This window comes from Ananas comosus, linkage group 15 (assembly GCF_001540865.1).
Source record: "Ananas comosus cultivar F153 linkage group 15, ASM154086v1, whole genome shotgun sequence".
Lineage (NCBI taxonomy): Eukaryota > Viridiplantae > Streptophyta > Magnoliopsida > Poales > Bromeliaceae > Ananas > Ananas comosus.
Genome location: NC_033635.1, coordinates 7,957,351 through 7,979,871, shown reverse-complemented (window position 1 = coordinate 7,979,871; position 22,521 = coordinate 7,957,351). Strand labels below are relative to the sequence as shown.

At 37.6% G+C, this 22,521-nt stretch overlaps 1 protein-coding gene across 4 annotated transcripts in view; it reads right to left on the bottom strand.

Annotated features, from left to right (window-relative positions):
- LOC109721170 overlaps nucleotides 555-22,521 on the bottom strand; it is a 36,802-nt gene continuing 14,835 nt past the window's right edge. For 2 of the 4 annotated variants that reach the window (XM_020248617.1, XM_020248620.1), the window contains 4 exons: nucleotides 21,651-21,952; nucleotides 1,843-2,010; nucleotides 1,247-1,315; nucleotides 555-1,106 (listed from right to left, as the gene is read on the bottom strand). In XM_020248617.1, the coding sequence (XP_020104206.1) occupies nucleotides 962-1,106; nucleotides 1,247-1,315; nucleotides 1,843-2,010; nucleotides 21,651-21,952 (684 nt within the window). In that variant the 3' untranslated portion in view covers nucleotides 555-961. Of the gene's footprint in view, nucleotides 1,107-1,246; nucleotides 1,316-1,842; nucleotides 2,011-21,650; nucleotides 21,953-22,521 lie in introns of those variants that run through there. The other 2 variants (XM_020248618.1, XM_020248619.1) reach the window with 2 other exon arrangements.

Below are 22,521 nucleotides of genomic sequence, written 5' to 3'. Positions count from 1 at the left end.
TTCAACACCTTTATATTGTGACAATCGAAGTGCTATCAAAATTGTGAATAATCCTATCTTTCATGAACGTACTAAACATATCGAAATTGATTGTCACTTTGTGCGCCATCATTACATTAATGGAACGATATCTCTACCGTTCATTCCCTTTGCTCACCATTTTTCACCAAATCTCAGACTACTCAACGACATCAATACCTTCTATCCAAACTCTCAGTGTTTACTCCACCTTGAGTTTGCGGGGGAGGGGGGGGAGGGGGGGTGTTACTTTATATAAATATTTTTTTTCTTTTTACAAAATATTAGACATTCCTTATATTATTATATACTATATTAGTTTCCTCACCAATTCATAATTCACCATGTATTAGCTTGACCTCTCTTTATATAAAAAAGTCTTTTGTAATTTATAAAATTAGAAAGAAATATATTTCTTCTCCAATTATCCTTTGTTTTCAACAAGAACCCTCGAAAGCCAAGGGATTTAATCTTTACCGAAATTGACTTGCATTTTATTATACAAAAAATAAAATTGCGTTTGAATTCCTCAGTTATTACATGATGTTTAAAGGTCGGTGAAATGTTATCATTTCACTGGCTTTTGAAATTATACTTTAGTCCCTCGATTGTTACATAATTGTTCTTTACACGCAAGCATTGCAATGGCTTTTGAGGATCTCATTTCTATATACTAAAGAATAATAGCTCTATGGCCTAAATTAGCACAGGATGATACAGAAATTTGCCCCAAGATGTTACAATTAAGTAGATGAAAAAAAATATTGATTGCTCCCTTTTATGGGACAGAATCCTTTTAGCAAGGATTGTTAGAGACCAGAAGAGATGTACACAATATTGGAAAAGATACAACAACCTTAGAGAAGCAATCCTTTCGGTTCTTGTTAGCCACCTCAACAAATAGCTGTGTTAGTTCGCACGTTACCGTCAGCAAATGCACATTTTAAGAAATTTTCTCATTTGCAACCTTGTCATGTTGAGCATGTAGCTGTGAATCATTAAAGCAGGTGCTTCGAGCTAACAATCCCACATCTTCTGGAGATAAGGATAGTCCGCCCAAAGTTAAGTAATGCTTTGAAGTACGAGACCTGCTCGACAGTAGAAAATAAATTATGACTAGACATTGAAATAAATAACATCATTTAGCAATGGTAGTACGCAAGAAATGCCCTGCCATGGCACAGCATTTTGCCAAGCCACAGTTCGCATGATACGTGACCGTGCAGACCTGTGGCACATTAGCAGACCTCTAGCACAGGCTGGCCCAGGCTCCCGATATATTTTAATCGTCACTTCCCTGGATTACAATTTAATCACTTATTCACAATTTTCAAGTTGAATAGGATGTATTTGTCATGTTTCTTAACATATATTTGTAGGAAAATCATGCAGATCATCATACGTAGATATAGGATCACAAATGAAAACATATTTCAAGTGAAGCTTACATGAGCTGGATGAAAATTGAGTTATTATTTTTCTAATATGCAATTTTTAAAAAAAAAATTAGGGAAAAAATAGGTAAATTTTTTTTAAAAAAAATCCCATCATAATTAGAAAAGAAAAAAGGAAATTCAAGGGAAAGACTAAAAAGGTTAATCAACCAGGTTCTGTAATAGTTCCCATTGCCATAATTTACTAAGATAAAAAAGGGGCTTCGATATATGATCTAAAGTTAAAGAGTTTCGATAGCTGAGGCCACGTTTCATGTCGTGAAGAGTTAAAATATGTTCAAATATGTTCTGACTGTTCTCTCTCAGTTCTACAAGTAACAATTCACAAAGCGATAAGTTGAAAACAAAAAACCAAATATAGATAGATCACCTTCGTTGTAATTTTATGTCTTTGCTTTCTGAGAGCCGAGAACATTCTAATTTGGCGATTTGGCTTGTAAAAGACAAATACTCGTGGAATGCAGGTCCTTTCAATGACATAGACATCCTAGTAGGAATTACAGGAAGAATGGCATCATAGAGGCCAGATTCTAATACCCTGCAAACAGTAATGAGAGTTAATTAGGAGCACAGAAAAAATCAGGTATCCCAATTAACTACTTTGAGTTAAGTAGTTAGCTACCTAAAGTTTATAGTAAAGCAACTCCTGTCAATTATGGTCATAAATTTCAAGAACTGAAAAAAGTAGCTACATATTGTTATCCATGCAATTGTACTAATCTACTGATGCAAACCAAGGGGTTGGTAAACCAGAATTTTCAACTTTATTTCGTTTTAGAGATACTTCTTAAAATAAACTAGGTTCAATTTTATCAATTCCAGCGAACTTGACTAAAATTAAAGCAAGGAAGCAAAATGTAGCGCACTGAACTTCTACAAATTGCGCAGTCCTAGTGAGAGAATAGTACTTTATACTATTCTGAAGAATTTGATTGAGTTTGAAGAGCTTAGGAGTGTTTTCGAGACTTAACAAGCGCAAAAACGGACTCCGGAGATCAAATTCTGCAAAATTGTTGTGTTTGTGTCGAGTACCGATATTGGACTAAGATATCGAAACTCAATAGGGTGTTGAATTGGACAGCTCTCGAGTTTTGCGGAACTCGGCTACGTGTACCGGTACCGAGTACCGGTACTGCATTGCGCTGGTACCGAAACACAGTGGAAAATCAGAATTTCCAACATTCGGGTTCTGTGGGACCGAGTCCCTGGTACCGGAACTGCCGAGTACCGGTACCCCAACTCGAGTACAGGTATTCAACGCTGCTGAGACAGTTTCGTGCAGTTTTGCAATTTCTGAGTTTTGAGGGACCTTGGTGGATATTGTTACATTGTGTAATATATCCCTTTACCTCTCTCCTTGTTCTTTTGTTAGCTGAGGATAGAGGAGGAGAGGTGAGCTCTTCCCCTTATTTCTCTTGGATTTCTTCCTCTAACCCTTTAATCCTACGGTTTGATCTCTTTTTCTTCCTCTCCTCTTTGGATGCGCGCATCTAGACTTCGGAGGGAAAGCACTTTATGACTTGGTTTGGAGCTTAATTTAAGGTTAGTAGCTTTCTTGTACCCTCTATTGGGAGATTTGCAAGGGATTTGGTGGAAAACCTAGTTTTGTAGAAACTAAGGTTTATTTTGGGATTTCTTGAATTTGAGTTTTGGAGTTGAATTGATGGGCGTAAAACACTCTTTTAGGTTGGATTTGAAGATCCTTCACTTTGGTTTGGATCTTGGACACGATTTCCTTGGATTAAGGTAATTTTCACTAATTTCCATTTGATTTTTGGTGAATTTCGTGGGAAGCTTTTTAGAAGCTTGTAACCTCTTGAGAATTTTTCTTCGAGTGCTAGAAGTTCGAGGGGGAACTTCATTTGGAGAAAGAAACAAGTTTTGGAGGTTATCCGGTGGTTTTGATCTCACCAAAATGGATGAACTCCCCCTATGGCTTCTATATTGTTATAGGAATTGTTTGATGCATATTTATGCTATTCATGACATGTTAATATTTTTTTGGATGCATGATACATATATGTTATATATGGAAGTTGACACACTCTATGTAGTAGAGGCAATTTGACATATTCCATGTAGTAGAGGCTTATGATGATAATATGCATATTGTTTCATATGTTATATCAAAGTTCCTCTTATGCAAATATGGACGTGCATGTTGGAGATTAGTAATGACATATGGAATACTATATGGCTAGTAGAACAAAAGGGGTTTGATCATGAATGCAATAATTTATGCTCATTATAGATAATGAAAAACGTGATCCATTGCATGTTAATGACATGATGTAAAACTATGTTGCACTTAATTTAGATGCATAACTAAAGTGGACATTACGATATTATACTCAACCTCTAGGTCGATAGATGCAATTCCATGTTTTAAACATGACGAAAGAGTTTTCATGTGTTTGATTGTATAAATGGCTAAGGCATATAATTTCTTAGTAAAGTGAGAGGTAATTACTTGCATGGTGACTTTCTTACTCCATGTAGTAGAGGTTTATGTAGCAAGGCATACGCATAATATGAACTACGGTCTTGTGGTCATCTTCTTGATTCATTGAAAATGGCATTAGTAAGTTATTTTTCTTCATACTATAGTGAAAATAGTATACATTTGTCACCCGTTAGGTAAATACAAGAGATGTAAACCTTTACATGCTTGAGACATGTTGCATATTGATACAGACATCCCACCGAGTTTATTGAAACTGAAACATGACATTTATGTTAGAATATCCGACCTTGAGTCGATGATTGAGATTCTATGTTTTAGACATGATGATTGAGATGTGGCCCTTGGACATGATGCTTATGATCATGCTTGTTTACCTTTGTACTCATTCGCACAAGCTTGTGAGGATCGCTCCCTACAAGCCGGCACCCCGAAAATGGCCTTTGCGACAACATGCTCGCCGGTGCGGGATTGGGCGCCGAAGTGGATTGCCGTGAGAAAGGCTCATTCCTAGAGGGGGAATGCTGACTACCACGGGACCGTTAAGCACGGCACAAGTCGGGACATTACCATGTGTAAGTCCCTCGTTAATTGGGTAAGAGTTAAGAAAACTTAACATAATACATCACAACTAGCCGGTGCATATAAAGTAGATAGACATACTAGTGGGTTATTACTGTGGCAATACTTGATGCATACATAGTAGTTGGGCTTCCATGTTAGCCATTATTCGTATTGACAACCTTAGTGGTAGTAAATTTATACACATGTTGATTAGTATAGAAGTATAGCTACATGATGATAATGAAAGGGAAATACTTTTACATGTAAACTTGCATATAAACTTGCATATACAAATACTTGTGCATGTGACAGTGGAAAATCATATACATGTTAGTTGACATTATAATATAGAGGCATGACTATAATTGAATTTGTTCAATTAATTGTTATCTGTATGTTTAGTACTTCTTATATCTTACCATACCTCAGTTGACCTAATGGTGTATTTCGCCTCTCGGCGGCTTACCAAATGAAAACTATTGTTTAATAGTTCTTATCCCTATTGGTTGTTTATTTCTGTGTTTCAAAGTCTTCCACAGCGAGAGAGGCTAGGGTTCGTGGCAAGGGGTTAGCGACTAGCTAGAATCTCTTCGGTGTTGTTATTGAGGGACCTATCGGCATCTTTCTTTTAGTCTAGTTTGATGACAATTGTATTATGTTCAATGTTGTAAATTTTTTTAAGGTACTGATATTAAGCTTCTTTTTGGAGTAGACTCATGTTTGTTTATGTAGAAGTTTATGTACTTGCTCTGATCACCATGTTTAGAATTTGTTGCTACTTCCTTTCTATGTTGTTGTTGTTGTAGACGCCCGCCTTGTGTGCGCCGAGGGTGGTTGGTGTACACGGCGGGTCTGTGCACGCGTCGGGTGGGCTTCAGCTGGAGCCCGGGACGTGACAGATTATATTGGTATCAGAGGCTAGGATTGAATCTTTGTAGATCTAGCAAACCTTAGGCTGGTTGGACGATAAGAATTAGGAGCCGATAAAGATTAGGAGCGTGAGAGATGGAGTCTTTTGAGACTTATTGGCGAAAGTAACATGATTAGGTCATGTCTTTAGCTCCAAAAGTGTTGGAGTTGGATCGAAGTGAACAACATCTATATCCTTGGAGGATCACGTTGGCGGCCGACAACGTGACATCGGGGAATAGTAGGAGTTCACTTCACCGCTTTCGCATGATTGGGATTGTGTTTATGAGTGGGGATACGTTGGTGTGAGTTGTTTTAGCCCATGCCTGTTATGTTTGTTGTAGCTTGGGATACTGACGGCGCACCCCGTGGCGACCGAGGTGGCCGAGCCGGGCAAGTCCGCATCCTCCGGATCCGGTTAGATTCGGGAGTTGAGAGAGCAGCTGGCTCCCTTAGTTGGTGTGGTGGAGCGACAGTCGTGTATGGCATTACTCCAAGCCGAGGCTCTGTGCCGACAAGACGAGTAAATCAAGCGGTTGGAAAACTTTGTTGATTCAGCAGGTAGCAGACCTTAAGAAATTTCATTAGACGACAGATCGTGCCTTATCAGTGAGGAAAGGCATGGAGACCATCGGGACAACGAAAGAGACCACCAAGGGTGGCAACTTAAGTGTAACAGAACCATCAAGGCATTCAAAAAGAAATCAACCTCAAGGACGTGGTTCCTTAGCTGGGAGAAGGACATCGAATCGTCGACAACCAGTGCGATGTGTGATTTGTGGAGGTCCGCATGTGCCTCCACAGTGCCCTCAGTGTGGAGGCAAATGCTTATTGTGTGGCCAAGCAAGCCATTTTCGGTTTGAGTGTCCGAGGAATTCGATGTCGGCGATAGCGTCAGTACCAACTTTATTGTGGAAGGCACCTAGTGGACGTATGCCTACAAATCTGATGGAGGGTGATGTAGAGACGGATGATTGTCACAGGTATTGTTTTATGTGATGATATTGGAGTTGGAGCATTACTTGTTATGATAAATCCGGGTAAAATATTTAACCTATGGTTAACTGAATTTTTCTAACGAATTCTAACGGCAGGGACATCTCTGAAAATATTAGGACATTTGCAGGGATAACTTATGAAAGTTGAACTCTACAGGGATATATTTGCAATTCACTATGTTTGTGGAAACCTGTATGCAATTAACTCTATAAAATAATAACCAGCTAAAAATACATATAAAAGTTTCAAAAAGATAAATTCGTTTTTATCGGACTTACAGCTTTTAGATTTGGTTGCTTTTGCAAAGATGGTTAGTAATGGTAGAAAGCTAGATTGAAAGAAATAATGAGATCAGGAGATGAGGGAGAAAATAAGATATAAGAAGTGCACCGATCACACGATTGCGTGGGATCCACGATCGACGAGGGCGGCACACCATGAGTAGAACTTCAGCGACGGGAAAAAAGAAGAAAAGGAGGCAAGGACCCAAAAGAAGAGTAAGAGAAAAAGCCGATCTTGCCACGAGAAAGAAGCGATAATGATCAAGTTGAGGAAGAAGACGATCTCGACGCAAGGAAGAAGCGTCGAAGATCACGCAGGAAAGAAGAACACCATGACAATGAGAACAAGTGTAGAAATTCCTACTCATCAAATCCACCCTCAAAACATCAAGTGCGAAGTATTTATAGTGTTAAAAGCCTATACTATAATAAATTCTTGTCCTTTCATCTTCAATAAAGCACGGTCACCCAAAGATCATACATAGAAGACGACGTTTTTGGAAAGCCAAAAGGTCTTTTTTGATTTGTTTCTATGTTTATTGGATGGAGAAAAGGGTTTGGTTTAGCTGAACCAACTAAAAGTAAATGATTTAAGCCCAAATCAAATACGAACTAACAAAATAAAAGAAAATTGCATTAAGAATTCAAAAAGTTTTATTTGTTGCATCAATTCTCCCTTTGTTGGAGAAATCTCGACCCCGTCAAGATGGCATCCTGATAGCTCTGGTACAAGTCCTCTCTAAGTTAGCGAAAATCCGGCTCATAAATCCAACTGCTATCAAACAATGGTTGTCCACACCAACGTACCAAGTATCAGCGATGGATACCACGATGCATCGCGGACTCGCGCATATCCAGAATATCCTCCACCTCATCTTATGGCGTTTCAGCGTTTGTGCGAGATTTCAAGCCATCAATATCAATAATAGAGAGGGCCTCTCCATGGTACTTGTACAGCTCGTTGACATTGAACATCCGACATGTCGGTACTTCCGAAGGCAGATTAACTAGATATGCATTTGCCCCCAACTTCAGGATTTTGAATGCCCATACGTTTTCCTGCTTAACTTGCTATAACTTTCTTTTCTAAAATAGATTAAAACATTATCCCCTACATTATAAGTCATATCTCAGCATTATAAGTCATATCCGGGCGATATTTATCCACTGACACGTACTTGACAGCAAAATTCCCGCAACCTCTGATAAACCTATTGTTTCACTTCTTGAACCTGTTTTAGGTAATATTTTGCATCTGCACTAACTCTATCAGGGAAAAATATAGGTGCTCGATCAAGAAAGTGGGCTATAGGACGGCCAGATAAAGCTTCAAAAGTAGATTTTCCAATGGTTCAATTTATGAAACTATTATAAGCAAACTCAGCTTGAGGTATGATTAAATCCCATAGTTTTCTCCGGCTAAACATGTTAAGAGATTACCCAAAGATCGATTCACTAGTTCCGTCTGCCCATCAGTTTGTGGATGGAATGGGCTACTGAAATTCAATTTGCTTCCTACTTTTGACAATAAAATTCTCGAATACCATGAAAATGTACAATTTCATTGAAAAATAATTTTGCACTATGTAATGCATCAGAAGTTTGTTTTACAAGAAATAAAATGAACCATTTTTGTAAAAAGATCAACAACCACAAAAACTAATCAACTTGGCATGCAGTCTTGGGTAGACCTAGGACAAAGTCTCTGGTAATATCCTCCTAGGGTATAGTAGGAATGGGCAGGGGAGTATATAAGTCGGCATTTTGAGTTTGTCCTTTAAATGATTGACGTGTTTGACGTCGCTGAACAAATCTTTCAAAGTCTTTACTCATGTTAGGCCAATAATACAACTTTTGAACTAATCCGAAAGTTCTATCTCTCTCAAAATGTCCCTCTAGTATGTTACTATGCAAATCCTAAATAAAGAACTCTTTTCAATATTCTGGGGAATGCACAACTTGGACTTTCTAAAAAGGTATCTGCCATCTAAACAGTAATCAGAAGTTGAATCATTGTTAGGAGATAGACACTTTACTATGGACAAAAGTTAGGATCATTTTATAGTCCTAACTACCTCAAATCCTACAGTTTGCGAGGAAAAAGTGACAAGAAAATAGTTTCTACGGCAGAGCGCATCAGCAACACGATTAGCAATGCGTTGTTTATGCCACAAATGAAAAGTGTATTCTTGCAGATGCAGTCCACTTGGCATGCTTTTTGCTCAAGTTTTTTGAGAATTTAAATATTGCAATGCTTCATGGTCCAAATTAAGACTAAACTCTTGATGCATCAAGTAGGGTCTCTAATGTTTCAAAGCCTGCAGAATCAGGGACGAAGCTAGAATTCAAACTTGAGGGGGACCAAAATATATTTAAATAGAAACTTTAGTAATAAATAATAAACAAAATTTTTCGTAATTAAAAATTTTTATTAAAAAATTATTAATTAAATAAATAATGCAAAAGTATGAATTTTATTTTTTTTCAGATGTTTAACTTTTAATTATTTTATTTATATTATTACATTAAAATAACTTAAAAATTTTACTAACTCTTAACTGTAAATTTTTAGTTTTTTAGTAAATAAAATTAGCATAGCTATTAAATTTAGTACAATTCTTGATTTAGTCAAATAAAAGAGCTCACCTAAGATAAATAAAAGGGGCTTTTTTTGCATTTAGACCCCTGACAAATTTTTATTTTAAAAACAGCCCTATCAAAATTTAATTTACAAAAATGGCCCTGGGCCTGCCACGCATGCGCCACGTCAGCGCCACGCGGGCATGGCTGGGCCCATATGTTAAGTTGAACACGGTGAACCATTCACCGTGTTCAAACACGGTGAATGGTTCACCGTGTTTAGTACGTATTTTTTATTACGTATTTTTGTATATTGAAAAGTGGAATAAGGAGTAGGGATGTTAATAGATATGGATATCCGAAATATTATCCGAATTCAAACCCGAATAAATTATATATATATATATANACAGGGCCATTTTTGCAATTTTAATTTTGATAGGGCTATTTTTAAAATAAAAATTGCTTAGGGGGCTATTTGCAAAAAAAAGCCTAAATAAAAGTTTAAAAAAATTATTAAATAAAATTTTTAGAGTAGAGAAATATATTACAAAAGACTCTATAAGTAAAAAGCTTTTAATATATTTTCACCCATAAAAAGAATATACCGATTAGGAGAAAGAGAGAGAGAGTTATGTTGGCACCATACTATTAAATATTGAAAAACTAGGGGGGCCAAAGCTATCCATGGTCCACCAAAAAAAAAACTTTGAAGGACCATTAAGCAAATATTGAAAGTTGAGGGGGCCATGGCCACCTTGGGCCTCCATATAGCTCCGTCCCTGTGCACAATCACGTAAAATTCAATATTATAAGTGGGGTGACATGTTAGTGCATTGTTCAATTATTCGCCAAAGAAGGCTATAGGGTGTTTCGCTTGAGACGATACACCTCGAATTCCTATATGCGAGGCATCACAATCAATCTCAAAAACCTTTTCAAAGTCGGGCAAGGCAAGTACTGGAGCCTTTGTAAGTTTGTCCTTAACAAATTGAAAACTTTTTTCAGCTTCAGGCATCCAACTAACTTTTTAGCTTCGGGCGTTCAACTAAATTTACCCCCTTATTGGTGCAATTAATGAACTAAAATTTTGAATAAAACAACGCGAGTCCATGAAAACTTCGAATTTCCGTTAGGGTCTTTAGGGTTGGCCAACTCTGAATTGCTTCTATCTTGACAAGATCTATCTTAATTCCCTCAGCGGACACCATATATCCTAAGAAGCCAAGAAAGGTAAGGCTATCAATCAAAAAAGTACACTTCGTAAGATTAGATTCAGGTATAAGTGGTTATTTCTTAAAGTGTGAAGCACTTGTCTTAAATGATTTAGATGAGTTTTGGGACTTATGCTATAGATCAGAATGTCGTCGAAGTAAAACTATGGCAAACTTTCCAATGAATGGTCGCAAGACTCGGTTCATGGAGCGCATGAAAGTACTAGGAGCATTGGCTAGCCCAAAAGGCATAACTAGCCACTCGCATAATCCTTCTTTAGCTTTAAATGCCGTCTTCCATTCATCCCCAGGTCAAATACAGGTTTGATGATATCCGCTCTTAAGGTCAATCTTAGAATATTTTTGCACCTCCTAACATGTAAAACAGTTCATCAATCCTAGGGATAGTAAAACTATACTTGACGGTGATCTTGTTAAATGCTCGACTGTCAAAACACATTCGTTACGTTCCATCCTTTTTTGGTGTAAAGAGGACAGGCACCGCAACAGGCTCATATTCTCTCTAATGTAACTTTTCTGTAAAAGTTTAGAGACATGCTTTTGTAACTCTGTGTTCAATAGGATTCATCCTGTAGTGGGCTAGGTGTGGAAGGCTTGCACCATGTACAAAATCAATGCACCGTTGAATGTCTCTCATAAGTGGAAGGCCATCGAAGAGTTCTTCAGGCATGATATCAAAATATTCAATCAGCAATGGCTGAACAGCTTGAGGAACTTCATTGTTCTTAGATGTTTCTTTTGCTAAAAAGATATATACCATTGGAATGGAGACTTTGTTAAATCTTTAAAGAATTGGCTTTTGGTCAAATCCATCATTTTCTATTCATCAGTGGGGGGTTGCTTTTGGGACTTTTCCGATTTAGTCTTTGGTTTGGGTATGTAATTTAGGGGAACCAATCTAACTTTCTTATTGTCCCTTGTGACTATGTAAGTGTTCTCCCTACCATCATGTATAGTGCTACGATCAAATTCCCAAGGTCTAACTAACAATAGGTGATTCACATCCATGGGAACAACATCCCACCAAACCTTAACAGTATTAAGTCTTCCCAATAGAAACTCAGCCCCATCCTTAATCCACGCTATTTTGTAGGTTTGAGCAAGTTTTTTAGTTTTCAGTTTGGGTTTATCAACCATTTCTCTAGAGATAAAGTTTTCAATACTCTCACTAACAATGAAAAGAGAGCAAATCTTACCCCCCGCGCTACAGATGGTTCTAAATAGGCTGCGACGCTTCCAATCATCTTGGCTGGACTTAGGCCGATAGGACTTGATGGATCATGAGCTTTGTTTCAGTCGCATCAAGAGATTCTTCAGGAATATCATCTACATCTTCTTGTTCTACAGTTTCTTTCCATTTTCAGTCTCTTGTTGATTTTCTATTACATTAGCTCCAGTAGCTCCAGATCAAATTTTCTCAAGGACAATCAAAGGATTTGTCCTCATTTGTTACATTTATAACAAATGATGCTTGAAACAACGAGTTTAGCACCTGAAATTCCTTTGCTCTTAAGGTCTTGAATAGGTTTTGAAGAGGTTTGACTCTCATTCTTCGGGATAGGCTAGGTTCCCATGGTGTTCTTTACACTCGCACTTCTCTTGTAACGACCCCGCCTACTAGCAATAATAACTCGTTGAGCTCAAACCACCGGCCCAAAATGCTTAAGCCCAAGTATTATTACTAGGGTGGAGTTCTCTAATTTACTCAATGACAACCCCATTCCCACCCGATGTGGGACTTTTGGAGTGTCACAGACTCCCCCCATTTAGGCCCTGACGTCCTCGTCAGCCCTAAACACACACAACCCACGATCACCAGGCGATGTGAGACTTGTCTCGCTAGCCTTTTCATTCCGACCCTGACTTAGCCTGTTATTTACCGACCCTGACTTAGTCTGTCATTCCGACCCTGACTCGGCCAAGACTTATCTCAGATTTCCGGCTGGTGAACCGGCTCTGATACCAAATGTAACAACTCGGCCCACTAGCAATAATAACTCGTTGAGCCCAAACCACCAACCCAAAATGCTTAAGCTCAATTATTATTACTAGGTTGGAGTTCTCTAATATATCCAAATACCCAATGACAATCTCATTCTTACCCGATGTGGGACTATTGGGGTATCACATCCCTGACGAAAGGTTTGTCCTTTAAATTTATTCTCAGCCTTAAATGCATGACTATAGACCATGTTGACCCTATAGAAAGTTAAAAGAGCTAACTCGACTTGGATTTGGATTCGAAGATCGGCTAGATAGCGAGCTATCCGTTGTTTTTTATTAAGGGGTGTAAAATTCTTTAGTATATTCTTGTGCCGACTATAGAGCCTTGCTTAAGATTGTGAAATTTTTGAAAAATAGCTTGATGGTAATCAATCAATAAAAATTTTCTTTCAAAGTTTTTCTTTCATTCTTTCCCACGAGGTAATCTTTTACTTACCTTTTCTACCCCTATCGTTTTGAATTTGTTTCCACCACACTAAGGCATGACTTTCAATTTTGTCATCGTGTAGTTCTTTCCATTCAAAAATATGTTCTATTTTGTCTAGCAAATCCACAAATTCTTCAGATTGTAAAATTTACCCTTGAACTCACTTATGTCTACTTTAATACCCTTATAGCATCGAAGCACATTCCCTTGATTTTGCAAAAAAGATTTCTTCCAGCAAGTAAATTTCGATTGTCAAAATCAATGTCACTCTCCGAATCTTCTCCTACCGCATTTTGTTGTTGCATTAGTTAACCTTTCCAATAGTTGTTGAATGTTATTCATTTGATTTTCTATGTTTCTCAGGGAATCTTATTGTTTCTTATATGCTTCTCTTGAATCATGAGGATTTCACTATTGCCTGCCATTACCAAATGCTTCCAAATTGATAAATGAAATGATGATCTTTTTTTTTCGGCCCAAAAAAAGAACAAGAAAGACAAACTTTAGCACCAAAGAAAATTATTTAGATAAAAACAAACATTCCCACAAAAAGAACTTGCTCTGATACCAATCGATGCAAACCGGGGGGTTGCTAAACCTGAACTTTCAACTTTGTTTTATTTGAAGATATTTCTTGAAATAAACTAGGTTCAATTTATTGATTCTGGTGAAAATTACTAAACTTAAAGCAAGGAAGCAAAAATTTCAGCAAGACGCAAAAATTAAAATCAAATTGAAGCAATCCTAATATGGTGATAAACCTTCAAGATAATAACCAGCTAAAAATACATGTAGAAGTTTCAAAATGATAAATTCAGTTTTATCGAACTTAAAGCTTTTAGATTTGGTTGCTTTGGCAAAGATGGTTGATAATGATGGAAGGCTACATTGAAAAGAATAATAAGAGATCAAAAGATGAAGGAAAAGATAAGATACAAGAAGTGCACCGATCACGCGATTGCAAGGGATCTCGATGAGGGGGGCACCCCACGGATAGAACTTCAGCAACGAGGAAGAAGAGTAGGCAGGGACCTAGAAGAAAAGGGGTAGGAGCAGAAGCCGGGCTTGCCACAAGAAAGAAGCGACAACGATCAAGTTGAGGAAAAAGACAATCTCGGCACAAGGAAGAAGCATCGAAGATCACACCGGGAAGAAGAACACCACGACAAGGATAAAGAAGAACAGTAGAAATTTCTATTCATCAAATCTTCCCTCAAAGCATCAAGAGACTAGTATTTATAGTGTTAAGAGCCTATCCTCTAACAAATTCTAAACCTTTTGTCTTCAACACAACACGATCACCCGACAGTCATGCATAGAAAACGAGGCGTTTTTAGGAAGTCGAAAGGTCTGAGCAATTGTTGGGAATCCGGTACTCGCCCCGGTACCGGATTTTGAGAATCCGTAACCTGCTCCGATACTGACTGCTGTGGATCCGGTACCGATCGTTGGGATTCCGCAACGGAAGCGTCGAATCGGGTTTTTACCATAAACCCATATCCTCAACAAAAGCTAATACAATCACAAAAGAGAGAAAAACCAAAATAGAAAATATGCGAATAAAATAAGATTCATTAAATAAGAGAATCTTACACCTGACTCCTCTTCTGCAATAGAGTATCTACAACCCAAGCCCTCTTTCTGAATCTTTTCTACCCTTCTCTCGTCTTTTATAAACCTAAAAGACAACCCTTCATGTGGCTATTAGCTCTCTCTTTTTCTCTTGTACGGCAGCCTTTTTTTTCTTTGGCCGTACTACCTCTCAGCCCTTTATAGCTTCCACTACTTAATTAGCCCCAATGCATTATTTTATATTGGATTTTTTTCTATGTTTATTGGAAAAAAGGGGATGGGTAAAACAAACCAACTAAAACTAAATGATTTAAGTCCGAATCAAACACAACTTACAAAATAAAAGAAATTGCATTCAAAAATTAAAAAGTTTTATTTGTTGCATCATCTATATATGCATCCATGTTACGTACGATCATCATTTGAAAACTTAGTTTCCATATCTATTTGTGTTGTATGCCAATATGAGACATTCGATATTACTGGGCAGTTGGATCTTGGTTTCAGATATTTATTAAAAGGTCTTCACACTTTTCAAAAAGAATAACTAAAATACAGACAACTAGAATAGTCTTCATAATACATAATTTCACAACATTTTGATTTTGTTAAAGTAGGGTTCCATAACCAAGGATTAAAGTACCCATCGGCACGGATTGTATCCACTGTGCCATATCGTGCCAGCAAGATATCGGCACGATATAACCTGGGCGTGCCGCTGTCTACCTAGCACGGTACGGCACCGGCACGCTTCCGTGCCGACACATGATATTGCGTGCCGATGGATACGCATGACCTCCTACTGGCACGTTTTGGCACAGACTTATTTCAATCTTTTTGTTCCAATAACCTCTTATAATGTTATTTTGAAAGATTTAAGCAAATAATTATGAATATTTGCTATGTATAGCTTACTATACTCATCAATTAACATACTTGTACGCTTTTTTATATGTAAAGTACAACTATACCTGATGCAGAATAGAAATTTTTACAGGTTAGAATTTTTAAAATGCAAAGACACCTTTTTTTTTTCTTTCTTTTGACCATATTATAGTCTTTTTTTTTATAAAATACAAAAAAATATTTTTAAAATCATTTTAAAAATAATTTGAAAAAAGTATTTTAAAAAGTATTTGAAAATTTATTTTTTAATTAATTTTTTCAAAAAATTAGTAGATCTATCAAAAATTAAGCAATAAATTATATGACAAATAAATTAAATAAATTTAAGTATTATTCTAACGCAAAAATAAAATTTTATATTTGATGTGCTTCAAAATTTGTTTATTGAGTTCAATTTTGTTCCCCTAATTCGGCAAAAGTTTCGCGGTATGACGAATTTTGACAAAATAATTTGTAAAGAAAAAATTAATGTCTGTGGTGGAAGGCAGCCCACCGCTCCGCCTCCACCACAGACATCCGAGAGGCCCTGTGGTATGGATCAGATATATAAATTAAAATTTTGCCCGTATATTGATAAACAAAAAAATTAAAATATAATTTTTTTGACTTGCCTAACAAGTAGATTTTCGATTTGCAATGTCTTTAGGGGGGTGTGGGGTACCCAGAATGCTTCGAGTACCCCAAAGAACAAAACAAAAAGAAAAAAAAAGCAAGAAAGCAAAAAAAAAAAAAGCAAAACACCACCAAAAAAAACTAGCCGCGGCACACTGCGAGTGAGAGGCACGCAGTGTGCTGCGGCACCGGCGGCGGCGCCGGAAAGCTGGCGTCTGAGACCCATGTAATATACCGAGAATTCGAAAAATAAATATCGAACTTTAGTCAAATTGACCAAAGTGCGAGGATGGTACACTTCGGAAGGTCCGAAGGCGTTAAAATGAGCAAAAGTGCATTGTTGGAGGTCGTCGAGAGCTTAAAGATTCAAAATCTGCATTTTGCAGGTTTTGTGCTCTCGGGGACCGGTCCCTGAAGGAAAGACCGATCCCCGTACACGTGAAAACAGAGGAAAGCTGAAAATTGGCTAAGTCCTGGGAAGGCAGGCTTCGGGAACCGGTCCCTGCCTGAGAGACCGGTCCCCCGGAGACCGGTCCCCCAAAGAGAGACCGATCGCCTCATGCGTGGAGCCCTACAGCCGCGGGGAGGACCTACGGGAACCGGTCCCTGGTCGGGGAGACCGGTCCCCGCATGCGAAAACTGCCCAGTCCAGGCAGTGTGAAAGAGTAAAAGTTGAGGGGTTTAACTGCATTTTTGCAACCCATTGAGCTATGTATGAGGGGAAATGAGGTGTCTCTCATTCTCACCCTCTCACACTCTCATCTCTCTTTCTCTCTCTAGAAGGCAAGAAGGAGAGGAAAAAGACAAGGAGAAAGGAGAAGAAAAAAGAAGAAGAAGGTGAAAAAGAAGCCAAGGGAGTGGAGTAACTCCATCTTCTTCCTCATTGAAGCCAAGGAAGGAAAGCTTTGAGGTAAGCTTTGATCCCTATTGTGATAGAATCCCTAGAAATGGTTTTGATAGAGTCCTTTGGGTATTTGAAGCTTTTTCTTGTTTCTTTTGGAGATCAAACCATGGAAATGGTGTGTATAGTGAAACTTAGAGGTGAGCTTCAACCACCTCTCATGGTGAAACCCAAACTAGGGTTTTAATAAAGCTAAAAATGGTTTAGATGGACTCTTTAGAGTGTAATGAAGCCTCTTTTGCTTCCCAATGAGATCAAACCCTAGGTTTGATGTATACAATGGAGCTAGGGCACCCAAATTGGGGCTTTTGCTCATGAAAATTTCTAAGTGAAATTGACCCTCTAGAATCTAATTGGGGACTAAATAAACGCGTTGGTGCGCTCGGTTTGAGTATACGAAAAGCAAATGTAAAGATATGAGCAAAATGGCCTAATAGGGCTTCGTTTTGCCGCAGGTAAAGAACGGAGGGTCTAAAAATCCCAAGGAAATCATCGGAGCACCTTTAAAAGCCTACGAGGTAGGTGGTGCTTTTCAAACTCGTTGAACTTCCCTCTATGCCTAATGTGTCATTCAATTGAGCATATGTATATACATTGTTGCATGCATTTAGGGTAAAGCAATGATAAAAATGTGATGTTGCATGATTGTGAGTACAACTTGCATAATGTGATGGTTAAGAACCTTATGAATGTCAAAAACGCTATATATGTATGCATGAGAAAAAATGTGAGTACCAAAGTGAACTAAAGTGAGGCGAAAGAACAGAGTGACACAATGAGACACAGATCGAGTGGCATTTGATGACGTAAAGTAAAGTGACACTAGAGGTAGTGTGAGGCAAAGAATCAATGTGATGTAAAGAATAATGATAATGACTAAAGTGAAAACAAAGTGGGGCGTAAAGAACATGATTGCTAGAGTTAGCAAAAGTAAAGAAAGGTAAAGAACAATGATTGCTAGAGTAGCAACATAAAGTGATATAAAGAACACTAGAGTTAGTATAAAGTCAAGATTGAACATACAATCCTTTGAGTTAAGGATTCGATCATACTTGCTATGAGTTCCGTGCTCGAGCGTGGTCGCTCCCCCTCGGGCGATGCGCTCCGGAGTTTTTGCATCACGGGTTGGAATAAACCCGAAGAACGGTCTTAGCGGGAGGAAGCTGAGGGCCCGCGATGATGGACTTAATGTGAAGCAAGTTAATGTGGCGAAACCCCCGGGTTAGCCTTGAGATTAAAGAACAAAGAGCAAAGAGCAAAGAACAAAGAACAAAGACAAAGTGTAAAGTGTGAAGAACAAAAGAACTTGCATAATCTGCATATGTTAATGTTGAGCATATTCCTGCTTATTGTTCAAGCATATTAGCATCATATTATAGATTGGTTACTATATGTTGCTTTTCCTTTCTATTATACCTGAGTTAGTCCTAGTGGGAAAGTCGGTGAGATTGAAGCCGAACCCACTGGGAACTTCGTTGTAGTTCTCACCCCACTATTCCACAGAGCCGGGACCGAGCGAGCCGGCGAGCGACCGAGGTAAAGGTATCGCACCTTAGTCAGAGGCCACCCCAGTCGGGCTTGTATTTTGATAGTAGTTACCCTTTTATCATCTTTTGTATTTGATGATTAATGATGTAAAGAAAAGAAGTAAAGCTCTCTTTCGAGGTAAATGTGATGTAAGAAAGAAATGATGTAATGAAATGTAAGGAATTTGAAAATGTACAAGTTGGACTTAATGTATATGATCTAAATCGAATCATAGTACAAGTGAATGTTTAGTTTCCTTTCTTTCACTCATGGCTATTGCTTACCCTCGTGTAAGCCGTATTTGTATGTTTCCGCTAGTGCACTTCTTGTTTGAAAATGTACATGTAATGAGCCTTGGGCGGACAGGGAAAACTTTGTCCGTTCGGCGTCTGTTTGACGTGCTCGGGCCGGCCCAAATTGATATCGGTCCCGGGACGTGACACCCCACCTATACCGTGCCCCCTTCTTGGGAGCACGGTACATGCTACCTCGTGCCGTACGACACGGGGCAACACTTCGATCCTTGCCAATGGCACAACTCAAAACCCTCTATTCTTGAAATTAGTAAATAATTTTTTCAATAAAGTTCAAAAGATTTGATAAAATACATAATAAATAATTGGCATATTTTGTTGCTAAAGAAAATAAATAATTCATGTCATTACGTGTCGACACATATATTTTTTGTGACCGGCACTCATGAACACGACGCGACACACACCGTGCCGTACTGTGCCAGCAAGTTTTCGGCACGACCTCGTGCCACGGCACTTAAATCCTTGTTCATAACATAACTTTATAAGCAAAGTTAAACTTCACATTGCCATATATTATACAGATAAAACCCATCAAATAAAGTACCATGAAAGATACTCAATTTAATGTAATCAGATCTTGGCTAATTAAAGTCAATTTGGATTTATTTCTAAACCAAGTCTAGGGGTGGAAACGAGCCGAGCTCGAGCGAGCTTACCTCGGCTCAAATTCGGCTTGAAATTAATTTCGAGCCTAAATTTAAGCTCAAGCTTGGATTGAAATTAATTCGAGCCGAGCTCGAGCGAGCCTAATTTCAAGTCGAGCGAGCTCGAGCCCGAAACGAGCCGCTTGAAATTCTCAACATTATACGATCAATAGTTTAATTTGTATAGAACATTATCTATAATTTGATACAAAAATATGTCTAATAGTTCAAAGTACAAAATAATTATATGAAATATAGTATTATAATATGAAAAAAAATAATTTATGAGTTGAATATCTAATTTTTTCAGCCTCACATGTCTTTTCTTCCGCCTTCAATCTCTATATTATTCATTTTCATTTATGCAGTCAAAAATAAATAAATTATATAGATAAATATTGGATTAAACTATCCAATCATATATAACTAAAATTAAAATTTTATATGAATAATAATTTTTTACTTTAAAAATATTCTGTATATTTTCTCAAGCATACAATTAATAGCAAGGTAGGCAACGGCAGGCATATGCTGTTACTTGGTAACTTAGAGGGCTTCCGGCTTGGCCACTTAGGGTGAGAGACAGAAAAAGAGAAAGAGAGAAACATATTGAAAATTTAGAGCTCTGTGAAAGAAAGAAAGAAAGAAAGAAAAAATATATAAATTTAGTAAAATTTTGCTCTTTTATTTGTCTATTGGGTTTGTTTTTATGGGCCAACAATATTGGCCTAATTTTAACTAAACTCAGATTATTCACTCAGCCTATATATAATTAAAATATATTATATTTATATATTTTTTAATATATATATATAGTGTAGAACTACTATACTATCGAAAATATAGAGGATTTGATGTTTTTGAATTTTTGACCCTTTGATTAAAAATTGTATGGTTGGGATGATTGCGGTCTCCCCTAGAATTAAATAATACTCTTAGGATTGAGTGGTCCCTACAAGATAATAATAATATTAATCGAAAGATAAGAAATGATTAAAGGGATTGATCTAAGAATCAAAAAATCGAAAGCACCAGATCTCTATACTTTCGATAGTATAGTAACTTTACTATATATATATATATTCGAACTTTTCGAGCTTTTCGAGCCTAATTCGAACGAGCCGAGTAATACTCAAGCTCGGCTTGAAATGAATTTCGAGCTTTTTTTTTTGTTCAAACTCGGCTCATTTAATTTCGAGTCGAGCTCGAGCGAGCCAAATATCGAGTCGAACGCGAGTCGAACGCGAGCCGGCTCGCTCATTTGCCAGCCCTAAACAAGTCCATCTTTCCACCCACTATAACCGAAACCAAAGTGGGCAGATTGATTGAAACCTTAGTTTTGAAACAGCACCATTGAAATTGAAACATCTCAGTTTTCGTTCTGGTGTTTGCACGGAAACTTCAAACCATGCTCATGATAGTAGAATCTCCAATTCCACAGGAACAGATGGATATAAAAGATATAACAAATTTTACCCCACTAATTATCAGAGCTATGCTCTCATCAGGATTGCGAAATGACCTCACCACTTCCCTATTAGTTGCAAATGTTTTTTCTTCTAGAATCATGAAATGATCTTTTCCATCCTCAACCATCAATGGGTGGCTTCAATGACCCTGAAATCCCTATCCCCCCAATTTCTTCATTTACTTTCTTACTTTATACAATTCTAAAGACCAGCGGCTGGCCTCTCCATTTCCTTTCCTCTAAGTACAGCCTTCTCAACTTAGGAAGTTACATGTATTAAAACTACTTTCCATTTTCAATCTAGAAAAGAAAGTTATAATTACACGTACTTTAAGACTTGACCGGGCCTACTAAATGCCTAGGTATCCAAGGTGTTTGAAGAGTCCCTGGCCTCAGACCTAGCAGCCTTGACATCCTTGTTTGTCGTAATGTTAGTATTATTTAGGACTGTTGTTCTTCAGGGATCACAACAGATGTAATAACTTAATCCATGCAGTTTAAATAATTAAATTCTTCAATCACTTGCACTAAATTAACTATTGAGGGAAAATCCCACACATTTGCAAGCTTTTACTAAATATTGATTATTTAATTATCACCCGCAAGAATAAATCATGCTAATAAGTGAGCAAGATAACTAAAGCATGAATGATACAAAGTAACATGAGTAGAACAACCAGCGAGACGATGAGGCGCCACTATGAGTACTGTTCTTATTATGCAGCTAAAATAAACTTTCAGAAGCAGTTTAATTGTCCAGACATTCCATACCTCTTTTGAGAAGGGGAAAATTTGGGCTCATTCATATGCAAGCTTCTATTATATAATGCTTCACTATCAGTAATTTCCATAGCCAAAAGTTTTCCAAGAGCCATAGCACTAATGCTGGAAGCTAGCATTTCCTGTGAAAGATCAGTTGAATTTATACTCAAATCTGGGCCTGCATTAACACATGCATTAGTGTAAAAGCAAAAGCCATGCTGAGCGTATGCAGATCCAATCTCGAACTGGTCAAAATACCAGGAGAAAGAATCTGGTTCCTCCCCCCGGGTCAATGACGGCTCCAAAACATCCTGCAAAATTAACAGTAGAATTCCACATGAATGTGAAATATGTAAGGAAAAAAGTTAATTTTCAGACTATCAAAAAACCTAAACAGCTTACACATATTTCGAAAAAGCGGCAATTGCTTATATACTCCTGAAAAGTTCCTGACTTTCTGATTTACCCCTCTTAGAAGGCTAATATTAAAAATACCCTTTTTACGTTCCAACCTATTTCTAATATACCCCTAGAGTTAAAATCTGTTAATAAACTCTGTTATTTCTATGAAATTACTATTTTGCCCTTTCAAATATACCCTTCTACCATCACCGATTTTTCTTATTTGCCCTTAAGTTAGGGATACAAAAGGTATTTTGCTTTTTGGTCTTTTCAAATATAACCCTTCTACCATCACCAACATTTTTTATTTGCCCTTAAGTTAAGGACAAAAGTGGCATTTTCATTTTTTTTAACTGCGGTAGATATTTAACTCACGTTTAACCCAAGTTAACTTAACGGGTGATAACTGCAGGGGTATTTTGGAATAACGGAGGAACATATGAGGGGTATATTGAAAAAAAAAATAGGGGTAAATAAG